At 45.0% G+C, this 20,798-nt stretch overlaps 2 protein-coding genes across 20 annotated transcripts in view; one reads left to right on the top strand and one right to left on the bottom strand.

Annotated features, from left to right (window-relative positions):
• Positions 1-278: 278 nt before the first annotated feature.
• Positions 279-4,802, bottom strand: MRPS18C (mitochondrial ribosomal protein S18C). Of its 2 annotated transcripts, XM_082726419.1 has the most exons (7): positions 4,520-4,802; positions 3,304-3,356; positions 2,850-2,951; positions 2,133-2,216; positions 1,067-1,124; positions 481-540; positions 279-397 (listed from the first exon to the last, which is right to left on the bottom strand). In XM_082726419.1, the coding sequence occupies exons 1-7, from the start codon at positions 4,617-4,619 to the stop codon at positions 321-323; spliced, it is 534 nt and encodes a 177-aa protein (XP_082582545.1). In that variant the 5' UTR covers positions 4,620-4,802; the 3' UTR covers positions 279-320. The 2 variants fall into 2 exon arrangements, with proteins under 2 accessions (XP_082582545.1, XP_082582546.1); XM_082726420.1 differs by lacking the exon at positions 2,850-2,951 and having other exon boundaries at positions 4,520-4,776.
• Positions 4,801-20,798, top strand: part of HELQ (helicase, POLQ like) — a 48,094-nt gene continuing 32,096 nt past the window's right edge. For 7 of the 18 annotated variants that reach the window (XR_014310551.1, XM_082726402.1, XM_082726398.1 and 4 more), the window contains exons 1-8: positions 4,863-5,129; positions 5,838-6,531; positions 10,693-10,871; positions 11,442-11,642; positions 12,304-12,376; positions 14,474-14,571; positions 15,867-15,965; positions 17,407-17,552. Coding sequence is in view for 17 of the 18 variants with exons in the window: in XM_082726402.1 (XP_082582528.1) it covers positions 5,001-5,129; positions 5,838-6,531; positions 10,693-10,871; positions 11,442-11,642; positions 12,304-12,376; positions 14,474-14,571; positions 15,867-15,965; positions 17,407-17,552 (1,619 nt within the window). In the remaining variant the exon portion in view is untranslated. Of the gene's footprint in view, positions 5,130-5,819; positions 6,532-7,211; positions 7,448-10,692; positions 10,872-11,441; positions 11,643-12,303; positions 12,377-13,488; positions 13,590-14,473; positions 14,585-15,866; positions 15,966-17,406; positions 17,553-20,798 lie in introns of those variants that run through there. The other 11 variants (XM_082726389.1, XM_082726404.1, XM_082726400.1 and 8 more) reach the window with 10 other exon arrangements.

Consider the following 20,798-nt stretch of genomic DNA (forward strand, 5'->3'; position numbering starts at 1 on the left):
TCATCCTCCTCTCCGTATTTGAAATCCCAATGAGTTGTGTGAGCCTACTGGGGACCATCTTAAAATTTGTATGTATGTATATGAAATGCAATGTGTATTAACATTTTAAATAACTTGTTTTCATTAAAGAACAGTGGAGAGGAAGCCTTACTTTTTCCTTGAAAGATTTCAGTGAAGAATTAAAAACTTAATACTTCAGTTTAAAAAGATTTAGCTGATTTTCTACCCAAAGGTTATGAAATCTTATAATTTGAGTCAGTATTAGAATCACACGACCATTTATTATAAAATATGTTTATTGATTCTAAGGCTCATATAATTTACTCCCGATACTTGATGTTACACACTTTAGGGTCTTTGAGATATGCAGGATCCTTGTATGTAACTGGCATAAACCCTGTAAAAGAAAATGAAAATGCTTCACAAAGGATAACAAGCAAACTTTGGATTAGCCTGATTCAGTTTTTCAGGTGCTCTTACCCATTATTTGAGCTCTTTTAATTGCTTTTGTGATTTCTTTCTGTTTCTTCCCACAAAGACCTATAAAAAAAATGCTTTCATATTCATAAAAAATGTCAACACTCAAAATGCATAGTAACTATTTTCAGTCAAGGAAAGGCTGGAAAACCTGTAAATCGCCAGGCAGTAAATCTCATAGGCTTTGCGGGCCATACAGCCACTGTGTAATTACTGTGAGGTAGTTCACAGAGCAGCCCTAGGGACAATGTAAATAAGCTACTGACAAAAACAGATGGGAGGTGACGTGGCCGATAGGCAGCAGGCCCTGGGTTAGATATGTGGTCTAGGAATGACTCCCGTCTACCCCAGAACAGCAATGCCATTTTCTTAAGCCCTCATTTTTTACATGTTGTCTGCCTATAGTTAACTCTGAGCATAAGAAGACATGCAAAATAATAATCCTTTTGGCCTATGAACAGGCTTTCTCAAAGGACCTGTAGTATCTAGCGATTTACAGCACAACTTGAAAATTTGACATTTTTCTTAAATAACAGAAGGAGATTTGTGTAATTTTCTTAATAAGCTGCTATAATAGAAAACAAAGTACCTGTTATGTGCCTTCCATAAATGCATCCAGTAAATGGAGAAATAAACTGCGACAAAAGCTGTATGCATTTTATTTGGAGAAGAAAAAAAAATTTCTATCAACACATCTGTTCAACTTTATGTAAATTTTAAAAATTATCACTGTCAAGTTATGTAAAAGGTTTAATAAATTTCAGACAAACTTCTTAAAAATACTGAACTATGCTCATTCTATTAATAGGTCATTTAAAAAATTTTTTTAAATTAATTTTAAATGAAAAAACTGATGACTAAAGTTAATTTCTTTTATCCAGTGTGTCAAAACAGATTAGTGTACACATTTTTTCAGACCTAAAACTGTTTTCTTGAACTTTTCCACAGATACTTTCCTACAATACTATTGCTTGTAATAAGGCACTAAGCATTTCATCAGCCACAAGAGGCTGTCACATTGTATCAGACGACAGTAAGGTCTTCTAGAGGTACAGGTACATCACGCCACTTGCCATAATTTATGTTTTATTCATTTAAATTCTTTAGTACTTCTCAAGTAACGGGCACTGTTCCTGGCACTGTGCATAATCCTGATAAGATGCATCTTTAAACTTCTCGGTGTTCATCTAAAGCAGCTCCCGCTTTTTGCTGCTGTCAGTGCACTTCCCTCCGGCATCATCCTCTCCCCTACATTTGCCACTTTTAATCTGCTGAGCCCTGGACAACAGATAAAATTACATCTGAAGCAGTTACACCGGCAGTGTTATTAGTATGGAGTCCAAATTCACCAGAGGAGATTTTTCAAACTATTCAACTCGACCAACTAAGAATCACTGCACCGTGAGCTGTTGGTGACCTCCAGGGAAGACCAGAGAACACTGACCCGAAAAAACAGTGGATGAGGGAGAGCCAAAGGGCTCTCATTAGAATAAAACAGAGATGCCTTATACATAGAAAATCCGATTTGAAATTATGAAGCTACTGAAACAGGTGCCTCTACACAAAGCCTGTTATAAAACTAACTTGATCCTCCTCGATTATAACAAAGGAGCAACTCCTAAAATCAAATGTAGCAAAGTAAAACCGTATCTCACCTGTATGTTCTTATAATCTACACGTTTTCCACACAAGATGCATTTTTTAAGAGGCTCCTTATAAGGGTTTTCCATTGGAACGGGCTAAGATCAAGGAAAGGAAAAAGATCTGATAATACAGTTTCATGCATTACACTTAAAAAGATTAAATCTTAAGGTTACCACATTTAAATCTATCCAAAGGATTAGCTGTACCCTTCTTATATGAAAAAGAAAAAACACAACAGCTTGGCTTATGTAAGAAAAATCCGTGTATCTGAAAAGGAGTCGCCATTTTCCAGATTGCGGTGTGTTCGTACACATTGTGTCCAAGTGCTCTGGTTTGGGGGATTCTGAGATAAAATACAGTCCTTGGGGAAAACAAAGGTTTGTGGGAGGGTAACTGTTGTGGTCCAGACCTAGATTCTCAATCCGGAGTGGCCAGTCCGTCAGCCCCTCGTTGGATGCAGATTTTCCAATGACCGAGACTGTGCCCCCCCCACCCCGGGGGCCACATTTCATTCGACCCTAGAAAAGAGCTCTAGTGCTTCCCTCTACTCCCCTGAACCAGGCTGGGCACTGGCTGCCAAGGAGGCCGGTCCAGGACCGAAGAGCCGCGGCTCCGCAGCCCTTCCTGGTCGCACGGCCGCGGCTCCCGCCAGCGAGACTCCCCTTCTCGGCCCGCGCTCAGGCTTTGTGCGCTCGGGCGCGTCCCGTACCCTCTGCACGAAAACTCACCCTGGCCAAGCCCGATGCCAGCGCTTGAAACCCATCAGGACACACGTCCGGGCTACAAGAGACGGTCCCGCGTCCCAGGACAGACTCGCACCGCGACGCTTCCTGCGCGGGAACCCCGAGCCCGCCCCCGGCCGTGACGAGCCGGCGAAGGCGCCGAGCAGCGGGCGGACTCCGCGGTGCCCTGTCGCCCCCCCCCCCCAGTCTCTCCTCGAATCCCCGGAGCGGAGCCTGCAATCTGGGCCCTAAGAAGGGAACGGTGGGGTCTGCTGGCGCGCTCGGCGAGGACTCTGGGACTCTTACTCGGAGCTCGCCTAAGTGACCCTTCGCCAACAAGTCACCGATCTCAACCGCAAACCGACGACCCCCTTCATCACCGGACTCCGCCCCGAGAGCTACAGGGCCAGACCCGGGCCGTAGCCGCCAACGCCTTAAGAAGGAAGCGGGAAGGTCTTACCAGGTCGTCGAGGCCGGCCACGCGCGGGCCCCGCCAACAGCCTCTCCAGGGCACTGCAATCACAGACGACACCAAGTCCGCGGTCCGCCGCAGCGCCGGCCTCACGGCGGCTGACCCGGGGTCGCGGCGCGAAGACCCGCGTCGTGCCAGCCCCGCGCGCGGACGGCCGCCTCCGGGCGAGCCGCAGCGCGAGGCCAGACACCCACGGGCCCGTCGCGCCCCGCCGCCCGCCCCCTTCCCGAGGCCGCCTCTCCCTCTGCGCGGTGAGGGCCGGGGTCGGGCGAGCCGGCAGGAGGGACCCCCGAAGCACAGGTCTGCTGCGCGGCCCTGCAGCGGGGCTCCCCGCGCGCTCCCAGCGGGACGGTCCGCTGCGCCCGCGCGCCCGCAGGGGGACCGGCTGGAGGACAGAGCCTGGAGAGCGCCAGGCGGGTCGGCCTCACTGCCGCCGGCGGGGGCCCCCGAGGAGCAGCCCCTGGCGGCGAAGACCGGCGGCGAGGGGAGACGCCAGAGCCCCCGTCCCGCTCGGGCCCGCGTCCCGGACTCCGGCGCCCGCAGTGCACTACCCGGGCCTCCGGACATGTCCCGTCCTTGCCGGCTGCGCCTGGGGCTGGAGGCAAGTCAGTCCCTGCCGCTGCTCGAGAGCCCCGCGGCCGTTCCTTCCGCGCGTGGGAAAGGGAGGGAGGACTGGGGACATCCCTGTCCCCTTCGCGGGGCGGCACCGGTCCCGGCGGCGACGCGACTCGGAAGGTTCCGAAGACGAGCGACCCAGGCGCCGCGCGAGCCCGCGACGGGGACCGAGACCAGGCCGGGGCGCGGGGGCCGGGGCGCCTCTCCGAATCCCGCAGCGGCTGCTCCTGGGCCCGGACGTCCCGGCAGGCGCCCCGCTCTCCCGGCGGCTCAGACCCCGCTCCGCACCCGGAAACGCGGCTCCGGGCCCGGTGTCCGGCTCTCCGCGGGGAGCCCGCGTCCCGTCTCGCCGCCCCCGCGCCGCCCCGCGCCGCCCCGCGCCGCCCCGCGCCGCCCCGCGCCGCCCCCGCGCCGCCGAGCCGCGTCTTCCAGAAACGCGCGTCAGGACCCGCGGCGGACCCCGACCCTCTCGGGGAAGCTCCGCCCGCGAAGAGCCGGCGTCCCCCGGCCCGCAGGACCACCCCCGCACCCAGGGAGCGCGGCGGCGGCGGCGGCGGCGGCGGAACGGCCTGGGACCCGGAAGCCGTACCCGAGCGGGTCCCGCGGCCCGCGAGGCCCAGAGCCGCCTTCACGAAGTGCGCCCACGGCTTCCCCCCCGGACCACCGCGAGCGGCGCCCAGGGCCGCCATGTCGCCCCTCCTCTTCCGCTGCTCTCCCCCGGCCGTCCTGACGAGTCCCGCCGCGGCTCTTCCCGGGTTGGCCCGAGGACTCGGTTCAAAGGTTCCGCGGGCGAACGGAGCCGGTCCGCTGTCCGACGCGCCTGCGCAGCCCCTTCCCGCTCCGACGCTCCCGGCCGCGAGCCCGGGACGCTTCTGACTGGACAAGGGAAAGGCGGGTCCCTACGCTCGTGCTTCCGCTTCCGGCCTGAGAGCCCGCGCGTTTGGTCTGTGGCCGGAGGTGGCTGGAGCGGCGAGCGCGGCGTCCCGCACCTGCTGCCCGCGCGCGGCCCCGCGCTCCCCCTTGCTCGGGTCACGCGGGGCGGGGTTCGGCCATGGTCCTCGGCCCCTGCCATGGATGAGGGCGGGTCCCGCCTCCGCAAAAGGGCCCGGCCGAGCCCAGGGGAGCCCCGGCAGGAGCGGGCGGAGGAGCCGGGGGCCGGGAGCCGGCGGAGGCGGGCCGCGGAGGCGCAGCCGCTGCAGGTACCGCCCGCGCCGCGCCCGGACTCCGCGGGCGCCCGGCTGGTTGCCCGCGTGGGGGGGCGCAGGCGTCGGGGCGCGCCCCCGGGAGGAGCCCGCAGGCCGGCTCGGGCGCGCGCAGAGACCCCGAGGTCGCGCCCGGGCTGCGCGGCCCTCGTCGGCCTCGACTCCGGCGTCGCCGGTAGCTCTGGCTCGCGGGGCCGCGCCGTGGCTTTCCGTGTCGGTGTCCAGGGTGGAGCCCGGGGTCGTGCGTGCCCCGCGCGGGGCGAGACGGCCGCGGACCGGGGGGGGGGCGAGACCGCGTGTCCTTCGTCGCTCGCCGTCCGTTTCCCTCTACGTTCCCGTCTCCCGCCGAGGAGACCGTCGCGGGCGCGGTGCGGGCCTGGCGGTGCGGGCCCTGGCGGTGCGGACTCCGGGAGCGGTCTCCTGCGGCCGGTCTCCGTGCGCGCGGGCCGGCGGGGAGCGCGGGGCGGCGGCGGGGAGCGCGGGGGCCCGCGGGTCTCGCCGCGTCCTGGCACCCCGCACCCCGCGACCGCCGCTGGCGCAGACCCCGTCCACGCCCTGGCCCTGCGCGTCTTCATCCTGGAGCGGAGCCGGTGACCTCCGTTCCGCCGCCGACCGGGCTTAGGGACTCGCGCGCCTGGACGGCTCCAGGCCGCCGCGTCTGTCCGGAACGAGCCGCGCTGACCGCAGACCTCGTTTACTTTGCAGAGTAACGACAGCGACGAGGACCTGTTCGGCGACGGTGACAGCTTTGCCGAAAATTCTTTTCTAGCTCAAGTTGACGACGCGGAACGACAGTGTATGCAGGATTCTGAACGCGGAAAACACGCCGCAGGGCTCGGCACCGAAGGTCTTCGTGGGGAAGGCGGCGCCACTGCTGCGGGCGGCCTCGCGGAGTGGGAGCCGGACGCGCCCGCGAGGAGCCGCAGCAGGCGTGAGGAGGCCTCTGCCCAGCGGGGCACTTCGGATGACGTGCCTTCCTCACAGGTGCTCTACTTTGGAAACGTGCAGAACTCGCCCGCCGGTGTGGGCAACCAGCGTCCTCAAGAGAGGGGCTGGGAGGCGTCCTCTCTCGACACTCCGAATGAGGCATTCCCCCGGAGTAGCGTAGAACGGCACCAGCAACCTGATGATGCCTCTTCAGAAGTCAGAAGGGGATCCGAAGAAAATAGGAGAAAGAGCCTTAAAGAACATCTAAAAAGTGCCATGACTGGAAATGCCAGGGCCCAAACACCAGTGTTTTCTAGAACTAAACAGCTCAAAGAGACTCTCCTATCCGAAGAAATCAGTGTTGCTCAGAAAACAATGGAGTCATCATCAGATGATCTTGGTCCTTTTTATTCATTGCCCAGCAAAGTGAGAGACCTTTATGCTCAGTTCAAGGGAATTGAAAAATTATATGGTAAATGCTTTTTGCTGAAATGAAAAAAATTTACCATTATTACCATAATACTAGTGCAAGTCAATAGAGATCAGATGCTTCTGCGGTTCTAGATCTCATCTTAAGAAATAAAACTATGGGTCCTCTCAACCTTCCATCCCTAACGGCCTGCTACGGAACCTCTTTCCTTCCCTTCTTGGTCACATTTCTCATATCTGTTGTCATTGCTGTTTCTCTTTCCTCACCTCAAATAATTCCCAGCCCACTTGGGGTTCTGTGCTCTCATTTAAGATGCAAGGACAAGGGTGTCTTAAATCCACTGGTATTTTCCGTTCTCACTTGCCTGACTTCTCAGTTAGCTTACATGACACAATTGAGCAGACCCTTGAAACACCTGTTTCTTGACTTTCTGACATTCTGTGCCTGGTTTTTTCTCTGTCTAGCTGCTTCTCAGTTTTCTTAGCTGGTGTGTCTCCTTGGCTGACTCTGTCTTCTGTACAAAAACTTGGAACTTCCTTTGACCATTCACGGCTTGAGTGAAAATGTCAATGTTAGTGATACCATTGGTTAAAACTAAATATCTTTAAAGATAGCAGAAGTTAAGAATTAAGTGCAAGAGATATTATTAGTAACAATATATATTGTAATGTTTCTCAAAAATCCTGGGTCCTTGCATATATCTTCACTGTGTGTCATTTTAGACAAAGAAGGGACGGTTGCTGGCATCCTCAAAGATGAGCCTGTTGGCTGGTTAGATCCTTCATCAGTATTTCCGAAACTCCTGTGTTAGTGCCTTAGGAACCATGTGAAAACATGGTTCTCATCTCGGGGACAAGACAAGCGGGTGGAGAAGTAGAACTACAGGAAACAAAGTAATGTAAGACTACAAGAGTCTAATAAATTCTGAATTGCGAGGTTTGCAGTTAAGGAGCTAAAGGTGTGTATTGCCCTTGAAATAGGTGTTAACTTTCTTCCCTCTGCTTTTCTCCTAGTATCTTGTTCTTTGTTTAAGCTGCATCTCCTCCCAGACTGAATCCCCTGAGGACAGGGCTCTGTCTAACTCAGCTTTTTCTTATAGAATTAGTTCTGTGCCTGGTACACTCTGGTCCGTTATCAACTGCTGGGGGTCATCAGCTAGTTAGGAATTCAGGCCCTGTACTGAAACACAGCTTTTGCACTCTGAGTCTCCGTTCCTGATCTCTTAAAAAGGAATAGTAATACCAGTAATGATTGTTTTTAAGTTATGTTCTGCATCAAGGACATGCCAAATTAAACGGTGGTAATGACTGTCTGTAACTATATTGGCAGCTTCTAAGTAAGAACTACTGTAAATAACAGGTCTTTAAATCTCTTTTTACTTATAAATCTGGCTTGATGACATGACTCATTTAAAAATCAAGCGTGTGTGCCACCTTTGATTGCACTAAAGCAGTCGTTCTCAAAGTATAGTGCCTGGACCCCAGCATCAGCATCACCAGAAACTTGTCGAAATAGGCGTTTTCAGGCTCCACTCTAGGCCTCCTGAATCATGGGTTATGACCTGCCAATTGGTTTTAACGAGCCCTCCAGGGGATTCTGATGTGCCAGAAGTTTGAGAACCACTGAGATTCAGAACCTCAATCTTATACTGTTACTTTTTTTTATACTGTTATACTTTTTATACTTTTTTTATACTGTTATACTTTTTGTACTTTTTTATGCTGTTATACTTTTATACTTTTTCTTATACTGTTACTATTTTTAATATAGAGTTGCATGGTTAATGTATTATATAAATGTTCAGAATTAATATCTTTTTTCAATGTGTGAAGATAAGTGATACTACCAAATATTTGCTATTTTGGTCATTGTAGTCTTTAAAAATTAGAGTTGGATAAAATGCAGAAATGGTCAAGTTGTATTTTTTCTTTTCTTTTTTTTTTTTTTTTAAGATTTTATTTATTTGACAGGGATCACAAGCAGGCAGAGAGGCCGGCAGAGAGAGAGGAAGGGAACCAGGTTCCCCACCGAGCAGAGAGCCCCATGCGGGGGTTCGATCCCAGGATCCGGGGATCGTGACCTGAGCCAAAGGCAGAGGCTTTAACCCACTGAGCCACCCAGGCGCCCCTCAAGTTGTATTTTCTTATAGACATCTGAAGTTCCATAGATAATGGATGATACCAGTCTGAAATATTTTTAATATATAAATATTAAATATTAAGCTTAAGTATTAAAGTATTTTTGAAATATTTAAAATGAAAAAAAATCATTTGCAAATATTTGGGAATCACCAAAATATAAGAAATTAATGTCACTTGGCTGTCATTCAGACGTAACTTTTTGTTGTTGTTGGCTTTTTTTTTAGATTTTTTTTTTATTTGTTAGAGCGCACGCAAGCGAGCACAGGCAGGAAGAGGCAGAGAGAGAAACAGGCTCCCCGCTGAGCAAGGAGCTGGATTGGGGACTACATCCCAGAGCCCTGGGATCATGACATGAGCAGAAGCAAGCCGCTTAACCAACTGAGCCACCCAGGCATCCCGCAGACATACCTTTTTAATACCTTTGTGTAATACATCCTATTAGTCATTTTTTAAATTTTTTTTTTTGGGAAAACATAATACATTCAAATCTAACTTTTCTATTATATATTTGTTTCTAATATCTGTATATAATTGGGTTTTTACAATCCAATTCACATTCATGATCTTTTACTTAACTGTACATTGAGCAGTCAGCCACCTGTTTTCAAGCTGCAAAGAACGATACAATTGTGCAATAATTCATTCAACCCCCTGGAGGCTCTTTGTTACATACAAACACTGCTGTGATGAACATTCTTGCACACAATCTTTCTATGTCCTTGTTTTTATTTCTGTAGGTGTAGAGACCTAGAAGTAATACTGCTAGCTCAAAGATGGTGTGCAGTTTTATTTTTGATCCTGTTTGCTTTAGAAAAAGATTATAGTATTTTATGCTCTCATCGACCACTCTGAGAATGTCTGTCTGTCCCCAATCAAGTTAGCTCTGGATTTTCCATGTGTGAAGCTTTTGTGTTTTTTGGTGGTAGTAGTTACTTGTATTTTGTGTCTTTATTTTGCCAACCCAGTAAGTAACAGTGGAGCATCTTTTCGTGTATTTCTCTCTGCTGTGATATGTCATCCTATCTTTTGCCCGTTTTTCTAGTGGTGAAATACGTGCATTTTGAGGACTTTCGATGATCCACATTGTCAGATTAGCCTACAGAGTAGTTACACTAGATTTCCCACTATGTTTTGGGTCTGATATCCTTTTTATGAATTCCACCTTGCTAAATTGTGGAACTCCTAGGTGGGCCAGTTAATAATCTTAGACTTTTGTATTTTAAAGATTTTTATTTTGGGGGTATAAAAATAAAAGCCATTTTGGGTGGCTCAGGTGGTTAAGCATCTACCTTGGGCTCAGGTCATAATCTCAGGGTCCTATGATCAAGCTCCATATTAGGCTCCCAGCTCGGCAGGGAGTCTGCTTCTCCCTGCCCCTCCCTGCTTGTGCTCTCTCTCTCTCTCAAATAAATAAAATCTTCAAAAAAAGATTTTAAGTCATCTCTATACCCAACGTGTAGAGATCTTACAACCCTGAAATCAGTAGTCTCATGCTCTATTGACTGAGTCAGCCAGGGACCCAGTCCTAGCCTTTTATGTTTTAAATATTCTTAACTCTTCAAAATGGCATTCAGACCAGAGTTCAGCTCCCCACAAGAGCCAGGTGAATAGTCTTTCTTAGTGTGTATAAAACCTCATAGATGTTTTTTTCCTCCTCCCCCTTTTTCTCTAGGATGTTTGTGTAGAAGAGGAAAGGAAGCTTACATGATCTCCTTGCAGAACAAAAGAGGAAAGCCTAAAATTTCACACAGATCCTCGTACTGTCCTTTAGCTCTTCTTATGTCTCAGATTATGTCCCGGCCACTGTTGGAATCTTAGACCTAAGTGTGCATCTGGCAAATAGATGGCTTAGTGACCCACTGTTGGAATTAGACTCTAACTGGCTGTGTCCCCGGTGCACTGGGGATGCTTACACTTAATGATGATGTATAATTACACTTATCGTTATAAGAAGATGGATCCTCAGAGTAGGATTTGAGTTTTCCTTCTTAGGAAACTTTCTTGAGAATGAATTGCAGAAGGGGAAAAAAATGCCTTTTTTTTTTTTTTTTTAACTCCACAGAATGGCAACATACTTGCTTAACATTGAATTCTGTGCAAGAAAGAAAAAACTTAATCTATTCCTTGCCAACGAGTGGTGGAAAAACCCTTGTGGCGGAAATTTTAATGCTGCAAGAGCTGCTTTGCCGGCGAAGAGATGTTCTAATGATCCTACCGTATGTGGCAATTGTCCAAGAAAAGGTGTGACTGTCTTTTAACAAACAACATTGCTGACATTTTCACATTAAAATATAAAAAGTAGCATAAATTTCAAAACTTTGATTGACTTAGAGAAGAGGTGAAGGATATTATTAGGGTGTGCAAAAGCAAGTGCAGGACCTGCCGAAAATCACTTCTAATACTAATCACAACAAGAATTTTATTCTTTTTTCTAAGCTGGCAGAGTAAATTCCATTTTAATACTGATATTTAATATATTGATATTCAGCCTGCCTTTTCAAGCAGAAAGTAACCAGTTATTATCAAAGTAAGTGAATGATTCTGGGTTTTGTTTTTTTTTTAATCCGAGGAGACAGTTGAAATTTATTCCCACATTGATTATGTAGTTTAAAAGTTACATTCCTTTTGCAAAGAGCCATCCATACTAATTATGACATTTCTTAGATATAGATGTCTTATCTGTGACCTTGTTCTCATTTATTGGTATTATATAGTATTTTAGATTTTTAAAAAAAATCAACATGAGCACTTGGTAATTGAGATCTTAATTATCAGATTTTCTTTGTATGTTTATTTTAACTAATATTCTAGATTTCAGGTTTGTCAAGTTTTGGTATAGAACTGGGCTTCTTTGTTGAAGAATATGCTGGAAGCAAAGGAAAATTTCCTCCAATTAAAAGAAGGGAAAAAAAATCTCTCTATATTGCCACTATCGAAAAAGGACATAGTCTGGTAAACTCCTTGATTGAAACTGGAAGGATTGGCAGTCTGGGTCTGGTTGTTGTAGATGAGGTTGGTAACTGTTCTTATAATTTATCAACATTTTTATTATACTAACATTATCATGTGTATCTCCTTAGTACCTCTATGAAAATAAGTAACTTGTTTTAATAGATAGACTATACAGATGAATACATTTATGCTTGCTTGGTAATCTTAAATTCAGTTTTATGTCAAGTGTTTTTTTTGTTGTTGTTGTTGTTGTTGTTTTTTAAAGATTTTATTTATTTATTTGACAGACAGAGATCACAAGTAGGCAGAGAGGCAGGCAGAGAGAGAGAGAGAGAAGCAGGCTCCCTGCTGAGCAGAGAGCCCGACGTGGGACTCAATCCCAGGACTCTGGGATTGTGACCTGAGCCGAAGTCAGAGGCTTTAACCCACTGAGCCACCCAGGCGCCCCTGTCAAGTGTTTTTTGAAGAGTGAATAAATGTCTGCATGTATTCAATTTTATAATGGTATTTATGAATTCTAGATATGTCAGGATGTTGCCCCCAAACCTCATTAACCAAAATATCAGTGATACAGTGCATATGTAATCTGGTTGCTATATCCAAAATGCTTAAGAGTTATAAAGCAAAGATTACTTCATTTCATATAAATGCATGCATGCTCTATATAGGCATTAAATGCAAATTTACTTTTTTTCCTCCCTTCTATTTTTAAATCTCAAAGTTGCACATGATTGGTGAAGGGAGCCGTGGGGCTATCCTGGAAATGACCCTAGCAAAAATCCTCTACACTAGCAGTAAGTATTTTTTTCAAATGTGGTCCCTAACTGATTTATCCTCAGGAGGCCTGTGAAAGACTTCGTTTTATCACTAGCTAGACGATGCACCCTTGGGTAAGATACTTAAGCTTTCTTCCTTGGATTTTTATTTCTAAAGCAAATTTAGGAATTTTGGTTGGAAAAATGGGTAGATGAGCAGAGCTGTGAATATGAAGGAGATTAACATCTGGACATCCCATGTTCACTGCCACATGCCTACACATGCACAGCTGGCAGTGAACATGGGATGTCCAGATGTTAATCTCCTTCATATTCACAGCTCTGCTCATCTACCCATTTTTCCAACCAAAATTCCTAAATTTGCTTTAGAAATAAAAATCCAAGGAAGATGTGTGGGCATGTGACTCAACCTCTGTTTCTTCATCTGCTAAATGGGAATAATGGTACCACCTTGAGGGGATTGCTGGGGGGATCGTATGAGTTAGTGTAAAGCAGTGAGCACTTGCTTCGCACGGAGCGCTCAATACGCAATTGTTGCTGCTGCCGTCAGTCTCACCTTGGTCAGACCAGTAGAGCAGCAAATGCAAGTAGTCACTCAAAGAGCTCTTTGCAACGTTGGATGGTCTTTCCATATTTGTTCTGAATGTCTTCTTTCCTATTTATAGATACACTATTGCAATAACTTACTAAGTTATATATTGCAATAGCTTATTTATGGAAAAGTTATTATAAGGGTCAAATATTAAAATTATTTTTAAAATTTTGATAGCAGTGGTATCTAGACAGGTCGTGGCTCTTTATAATCATTCATTTAAAAAAATTTTTAGTGAGTACTTACTTTGTGCCAGGCATTGTTTTTAGTGCTAAGGATATAGCAGTGCGTAACACAGAGAAAAATAACCCTGCCTTCATCAGACCTGTATTTTAGTGAAAGTGAGCAGACAATACGCAGATAAACAAGAAAACATACAGTGTGTCAAATGGTGACAATTTCTATGGAAAAAGAAAAAGCAGAGGAAAAGAGGAGAAGCATTCCCTATTTGTCAAACCCAGTGCACACTGGCGGTCCTTGTCTTTTCCTTCAGCATTTGATTGTTTATCGATTTCCTTTCCTTTGAGTGCTGAAGCACCCTCTGTGGGGAGCGTGTGTTACCATGAGAGATAGCATAGTGTGATGGCTGAGGACGGACTCGAGCTGGATTAAAATCCTGACTCACTTTTAACTGCATATGTGACCTTGAGCAAGGTATCGCAACTGCACCTCTGTTTCCTTATGCCTCAAAATAGATGTTAGTGAAATGGGCAAGATTTGTGAGGGGGAGTAAGAGGTATAAACTTAGAGTTATCAAATAAGTCATGAGGTTGGGAAGTATATGGTCAGTAATATTGTAATAATGGTGTGTGATGACAGATGGTAGCTGTACTTATGGTGAATAGCGTGTCATGTCCAGAATTGCGGAATCACCGTGTTCTACACCTGAAACTAATATAACACTGTGTGTCAGCTATACCGCCATAATAAAGCATTTTTTAAAAAATGGATGATAGTAATAGGTCCTGCCTGACTGAACTGCTCTCCTGTGGAAGGCAGCCATTTCATACTGCCCAAGAGGATATGTAGTTCCATGAGTTTTACTCCACCTTTGTTTATGAAGAAAAAGAAGTTGACAACCTGATAGCAAGATCCCCTTAAGGGCTTTATTTGGCAAGTGTTCAGGACCTGTTCAGCCCTGCAGCCTACGCTATACCTCTGCCTTTAGGCATACCTGTGGCACATGTCCTAGCTCTTCATGGCCGTGGTCCAGAGAGCCAGCAGCAAGAGTATTTCATACTCATTATTGTTGCTTAGAAGTCTTGATGAAGATGGGACTTTTTGCCAAGTGTGAAATTCTGTAGAATTCCAAATAGTAACTTTCAGGTCACTGAAAGTTTTCAGTCTTTGTTTGCCAGAATAATACTCTGCCAATATCTTTTAATTTTTCTTACCTCCTAGTCTCTCCCTCCTTTTCCCAGATCACTGAGGAAGAGTCCTGAACCCAGAAAGGTTACTAACTTACTATTATGTTATACCAAGTAACACATTTTCCTCCCTCTTTTGGATTTTTTTTTTTTTAGAAACAACTCAGATTATTGGCATGAGTGCAACACTGAACAATGTTGAAGATCTACAAGAGTTTCTTCAAGCGGAATGTTACACCAGTCAGTTTAGACCAGTATGTACCTAAGGTTTGCACCGTATGGGTTTGTTACCTATCATCTCACTCAGAAAGAAAAGGAGGAAACGTACCAGAGAGTAGGGAAGGGGCATAATTCCCCTCCCTGACCGTGACTGTACGCTAATAAGAGTTTGTGTACAGAGAATATAAACTCTGGGGCTAGGGACTGTGGCTCGGGTCACTACTTTGTCTGTAGCACCTGGAACAATGCTTTGGCCCATGGGCCTTCAATGAATACTCACTGAGTGAAATTTTTCAGACCCATTCTGTTTTTTCACTTCTTAATTCTGTAATGTAAATTTTTTTCATTTGGTCAAAATTCAGTCATGTTTTGAGTTATTAGCACATAAAACTGTTTATCTTGAAAGTTAAGGTGTTTTCAGATATTTATGCTTTTGGTAGTTAACAATGCTCTTTTAATAAGTTAAAATGTCACGTGGATTTAATTTGAACTCTCTAGTAATGGTATTCCCAAAAGACTTAAATAAATACAATTTGCAGTTATCTGAAAGTAGCTTATAATGAACATATACTCTGTGTGCAGTACTAGTGTGCATGCGTGGTCAGTGTCCATATAGCTTTTCAGAAAATAATTACTGAGAATCACCAAAGTTTAATTTGAAATTGGATGTTTTTGCATTTGCACCAAAAAGAATTTTCAGTAGATACTCACTGACTTCTTTTAAAAATGCAATGGACTGTATTTATAAACATTTTTTACAGGGCGCCTGGGTGGCTCAGTTGGTTGACTCTCTGCCTGTGGCCCAGCCAGCACTGGGCTCCTGCTCAGCGGGGAGTTTGCTTCTCCCCCAGCTCTGCCCTCCCCACTGCTCATGCACACACTCTCTCTCTTTCTCAAATAAATGAATAAAATCTTTAAGAAGATTTTTTTTTGTCTACAAATACTTAAATTAAAAATAATGTGATATTTACAATTAAAACTAATGACTGATAAGACAGAAAATTTTAGATCTGAGGAATAACACAAGAATGTGAACATTGACTTATTTATCCTTCTTGCGACGAATACAGAAGTGTCTGCTTTCCTTTTAGATAGTGCCTGTTCAAAAGTATCTTTTTCAAGGATAATAATCTCTACTTTGATTGAAAGGGAAAAAGAAAGTTAAAGAAATGGTAAAGAAAAAACTTTTACATTGAAGCATGTTTTAAATACCTTAGAAAAGCTACAGTTTTTCTGTAGTTGTCCATTTTTAGAACATTTTTTAAAATTTAAAACTCTGGAAAGAGGAATTTGTATGTGGTATTAATTGCAAATGTCTTTCCAATCCAAGGTTGAATTAAAAGAATATTTGAAAATAAACGATGCCATATATGAGGTTGACAACAAAGCTGAGAACGGCATGACTTTTTCACGTCTCCTTAATTGTCAGGTAACATTGATAACTTTGGATATGAGGTTCCCACCCTTGGTGCCCTAAGAGATATTTACGAGAAGCAGCTGGTGCCTGACATCTGTTGCACACCCTACAAAGTACTGGTTCGAGGTAGCTTGGACAGCTTGGACATCAGATCACACTGTGTTCCTTTCTATGATATCAGGTCTTAGTGAAGTTTTTTGTTGGTTTGTTTCTTGCAGTGTGAAAATCAATGTGGGATAGAAAAAGAGTAGCCATTTCCAATCTGATTCTAAGTTCTGAAAGACTGTGCAGTGCCCAGCTGTGCGCACATCCTGTCAGTGGGCAGTTATGGTTAAGAATGAGATGATATTTTCTTCACTCAACTGATGCATATTATTTATTCAAACGGCTACTGAATTGTGAGGAAATACATACTTAAGTTGTGTGTACCTAAATACCTAAGAAACAAAGCTGTTAGGTATTTCTTTTGGCCCTGGAGCTCCATGAACCAAGAAAATCTGCACACCTCTCCCTTAAATGTTCATTCATTCAGCAATAAGCACAAAACAAGAAGAAATTTTTGTGGGCTATGTAGTTCAGATACTGAGTACAAGAATGTTAATGTCTGCTGTGTTAATGTTCTATGACTTATATTAAGGATATTAAAAAGGGGAGAAAGGGATTTTACAATATTTTTAGAATTCTGTAAAGGTGTATTATTCTAAATCTGTATCTTGGTTTCCAATAAAGTTGAAGGAAGTGAGGTTTTTAACATTTAAAAAAATTTTTTAAAGATTTACTTATATATTTATTTGATAGAGTGAGATCACAAGCAGACAGAGAGGCAGGCAGAGAGAGAGGAGGAAGCAGGCTCCCCACTGAGCAGAGAGCCCGATGCGGGGCTCGATCCCAGGACCCTGAGATCATGACCTGAGCCTAAGGTAGAGACTTAACCCATGGAGCCATGCAGACATCCCGGAAGTGAGATTTTTAAATAATTTTGTATTTTTGTATTTTTCCATATGTTGGGTTCCATGTGTCTGCTTGACAAATACATTTTTTATTTCTGAAAATCTATACTGTAGTATGATTGAACCTATGTTTTTGAAAACTATTAGTAATAGTAAAAGTATATCTTGTTTATGTGGTCCTTTGGCGGCGGTTATTAGGACCAATCTGAGTTTCTCTCTGTGGACTTCTTTGCTTTGCTCTGGTAGAGATGAACATGCAGTGGGGTTATTAAGAACATTTGCTATTTTCACTTCTTTAATTTAAAACCAAATACACCTAACAAAACCTTAACGACCTAAAAGTGGGACTTAACATTTTGATGTTTCATCTGGGTTTCATCTTTCTTTTAAATGATCAGATTTATTAAATTAAATGAGAAGTTCAAAATTACAGAGCACTCTGGTAAATGACAGGTTTTCTTGGTTGCTAACTATCTACCTTGTTCCTGCATCTCGTTGTACAGTATTCTGATACTCTGAAAAAGATGGATCCCGATCACTTGGTGGCATTGGTGACAGAAGTCATTCCCAATTATTCCTGCTTAGTTTTTTGTCCCACTAAGAAGAACTGTGAAAACGTAGCAGAAATGATATGCAAATTTTTAAGCAAGTATGTTCATCTTCAAAAAATATTGTTTTATTTTATTGTGGTTTCCATGCTGTGTATTCTGTTTATTCAACAAGCACTTGTTATTTCTTGTAGAATGTTACATTAAGTTGCTGTACTAGATTCTAAGGGCCCTAACCCTGAAGGAAGTGTAACCGTGAAATTCATGTCTGTGAAATAGCCAAAGAAAAATTCCAAGACTCCATGAGAGAGAGTGCTGACCCATATAATGGCTTCGATCAGTGCTTCTCAATCTTGACTGCAAATGAATCCTCTCAAGGGCTTTTAAAAAATCGAGGGCCCAGGTTACATCCCAGACAAATCAGACTCTCTGCGAGCAAACCCAGCTGTCATTATTTTATAGAACTTTCCAGGCAGGTTCAGCCTCCAGCCAAGGTCAGGAACTGGCTGTGACAGAGGATCAGTCACTAATCATTGCAGATATGAATCATCGTCTTTTTCAAAGATTTTACTTATTTATTTGAGAGAGACAGAAGCAGAGAAAGAGAGAGAGCAGCAGAGGGGTAGGGCAAAGGGAGAGAGAGAAGCAGACTCTCCGCTGAGCAGGGAACCCGACTAGGTGCTCAATCCCAGGACCTTGAGACTCTGACCTGAGGCAGATGCTTAAGTGACTAAGCCACCCAGGTGCCCCATGAATCATAGTTTAGTTTAACCTTCTCTTTAATTAAGTACTGTTGCTTCTGTTTTCTTAGTAAACGTCACACTTATGTGGACATTTAAATTGATTTTCTTAGGTAATTAAGTAATTTATTAGTTTGTAATTTGATAGTATTTTAATATTGGCTCTGTTATATTCATAGAGATAAGTGTAAAGTGACCTTGAGTGTGAACAGTTGAGTTTTTTTCTGTACCTTTGTGCCGTGTGTAGTTTCCTCAGATTTTTCAGACTTCTTTTTGGCCCCCTAACCAGTGCTGTATTACCGTGGACCATTATGACCCTGGATTCTAATTTAGGCAGCTCCCATCTCCCCTTCCAGTCCTGCTGTCATGCATTGGTCTGATAGAGCTAAATTTATTGACCAGCACAAAGATCCAGATGTTTGGGATAGAGTCCAGGAGTTTTCCATTTTGGTAACTAATAGTCTGCCTTTACAATGATGATGTTGATTATAGAAACCTAAGGAAATTAAATTGTCATTGAGGTGTCTTAGTAAGTCATTTTTTTTCATAGACTAAGGGAATTTTGGCACTGGCTAAGTGATGTGGAGATTTGGACACTAACATTTGACTGGAAGACATGCGATTTATTAGTTATACCCTTGAATTATTTTGCTTGTTGATGATAATAGTTTACTTGGCTCATAAATGTTGATATTTAACCTTGAAGCACTTAAACATCTGGTTTTCCAGGACCCTTAGTTAATAAATTGTAATGGATACTTTTTTTTTCCTTTTAAGATTGATATATTTATCAGAGAGTGTGCCCAAGCCGGTGCAGGGGCAGAAGGCAGGAATCTCAAGCAGACTCCCCACTGAGTGCAGCCCCTACACAGGGCTCAGTCACATGACCCTGAATGACCTGAGCCTAAATCAGGAGTCAGATGCTCTACAGACTGCGCCACCCAGGCACCCCAATACTTGATACTTTCTATTTTTTAGATTTTATTTATTTATTTGACAGACAGATCACAAGTAGGGGGAGGCAGGCAGAGAGAGAGGAAGGGAAGCAGGCTCCCTGCTGAGCAGAGAGCCTGATGCGGGGCTCAATCCCAGGACCCTGAGATCATGACCTGAGGTCAGAGGCTTAACCCACAGAGCAACCCAGGTGCCCCCTGAGCTGACACTTTTTTTTTTTTTTTTAAGATTTATTTATTTATTTATTTATTTGACAGAGACAGAGGTAACAAGTAGCAGAGAGGCAGGCAGAGAGAGGAGGAAACAGGCTCCCCGCTGAGCAGAGAGCCGGATGTGGGTCTCGATCCCAGGACGACCTGAGCTAAAAGCAGAGGCTTTCTTTCTTTCTTTTTTTTTTTTAAAGATTTTATTTATTTATTTGACAGAGAGAAATTACAAGTACACTGAGAGGCAGGCAGAGAGAAAGAGAGAGAAGGAAGCAGGCTCCCTGCTGAGCAGAGAGCCCGATGCGGGACTCGATCCCAGGACCCCGAGATCATGACCTGAGCCGAAGGCAGCGGCTTAACCCACTGAGCCACCCAGGTGCCCCCTGACACTTTTTTTTTTAAGATTTTACTTATTTGAGAGAGAGCAGAGCACAAGAAAAAGCACAAGCAGGGAGGGGCAGAGGGAGAGGGAGAAGCAGGCTCCCCGTTGAGCAGGGAGCCCGATGCGGGGCTCAAACCCAGGACCCTGGGATCAGGACCTGAGCCGAAGGCAGATGCTTCACAACTGAGCCACCGAGACACCCCTCGTCAGGCACTTCTCCCAGACATTTTTAGTGGGCGGAGGTGCCACATAATAGTTAAAGACAAAATACCGTATGTGTTCACGCAGACACATCCCACTCAGATCATCGCACGTCCTTTCTGTTTGGATTTTCCTCATGAGTGTCTCGGTTCCCAGGGGCGGTAGCATCACTGTGTGATTGCAGGAGAGAGTTTATATTTCTTTTCTTTCTTTTTTTTTTTTTTTAAGATCTTTTATGTATTTATTTGACAGAGAGAGATCACAAGTAGGCAGAGAGGCAGGCAGAGGGAGAGGGGGAAGCAGGCTCCCCGCTGAGCAGAGAGCCGGATGTGGGGCTCGATCCCAGGACCCTGGAATCATGACCTGAGCCGAAGACAGAGACTTAACCCACTGAGCCACCCAGGTGTCCCTACTTGATACTTTCTTAAAGAAGTAGGATTTAACACTTTCTGAAGGAAAATTTCCTCTAAAATCTATTTTGTATATTACTTGCTGCTTTCATAAGCTGAATAGTCCAAGTATAGTTTAGCACCCTTTTTTATGGCTATTGATTAAGAAATGGTGAATCATGTTTTACTCATACAATTTAATACTATTCTGTAATTCACATGTAGCTGAAGTAAAATCCTGAGCTAAATGGCTTCTGACCCAAGCCATGTCTGTAAAGCATGATTTCTTGAGTGTCCTGGGATGTCCACTGTATCCTGTAGACATCGTGGGATGTCCTCCTTATCGTGAATGGCATGCGAAGCTGTTGCAGTAAAGCTGCCTGAGCAGTAGAACAGGTGCTATGTCTGTTTAAGTGCAAAGACTAAAACAGATTTTTCCCTAGTGATTATCTCAATCGCAAGGAAAATTACCATC

The sequence above is a fragment of the Mustela nivalis genome (genome assembly GCF_964662115.1).
Source record: "Mustela nivalis genome assembly, chromosome: 4".
NCBI lineage: Eukaryota > Metazoa > Chordata > Mammalia > Carnivora > Mustelidae > Mustela > Mustela nivalis.

Bases quoted from the DNA above. Each gene is read 5' to 3' on its own strand.
- MRPS18C (XM_082726419.1), bottom strand. From the start codon at position 4,619: ATGGCGGCCCTGGGCGCCGCTCGCGGTGGTCCGGGGGGGAAGCCGTGG. The intron at 3,357-4,519 runs GTACGGCTTCCG...CTGTGATTGCAG, and splicing joins GGGCCGCGGGACCCGCTCGG to TGCCCTGGAGAGGCTGTTGG. The intron at 541-1,066 runs GTACTTTGTTTT...TTTTTTTTATAG, and splicing joins TTATGGAAGGCACATAACAG to GTCTTTGTGGGAAGAAACAG.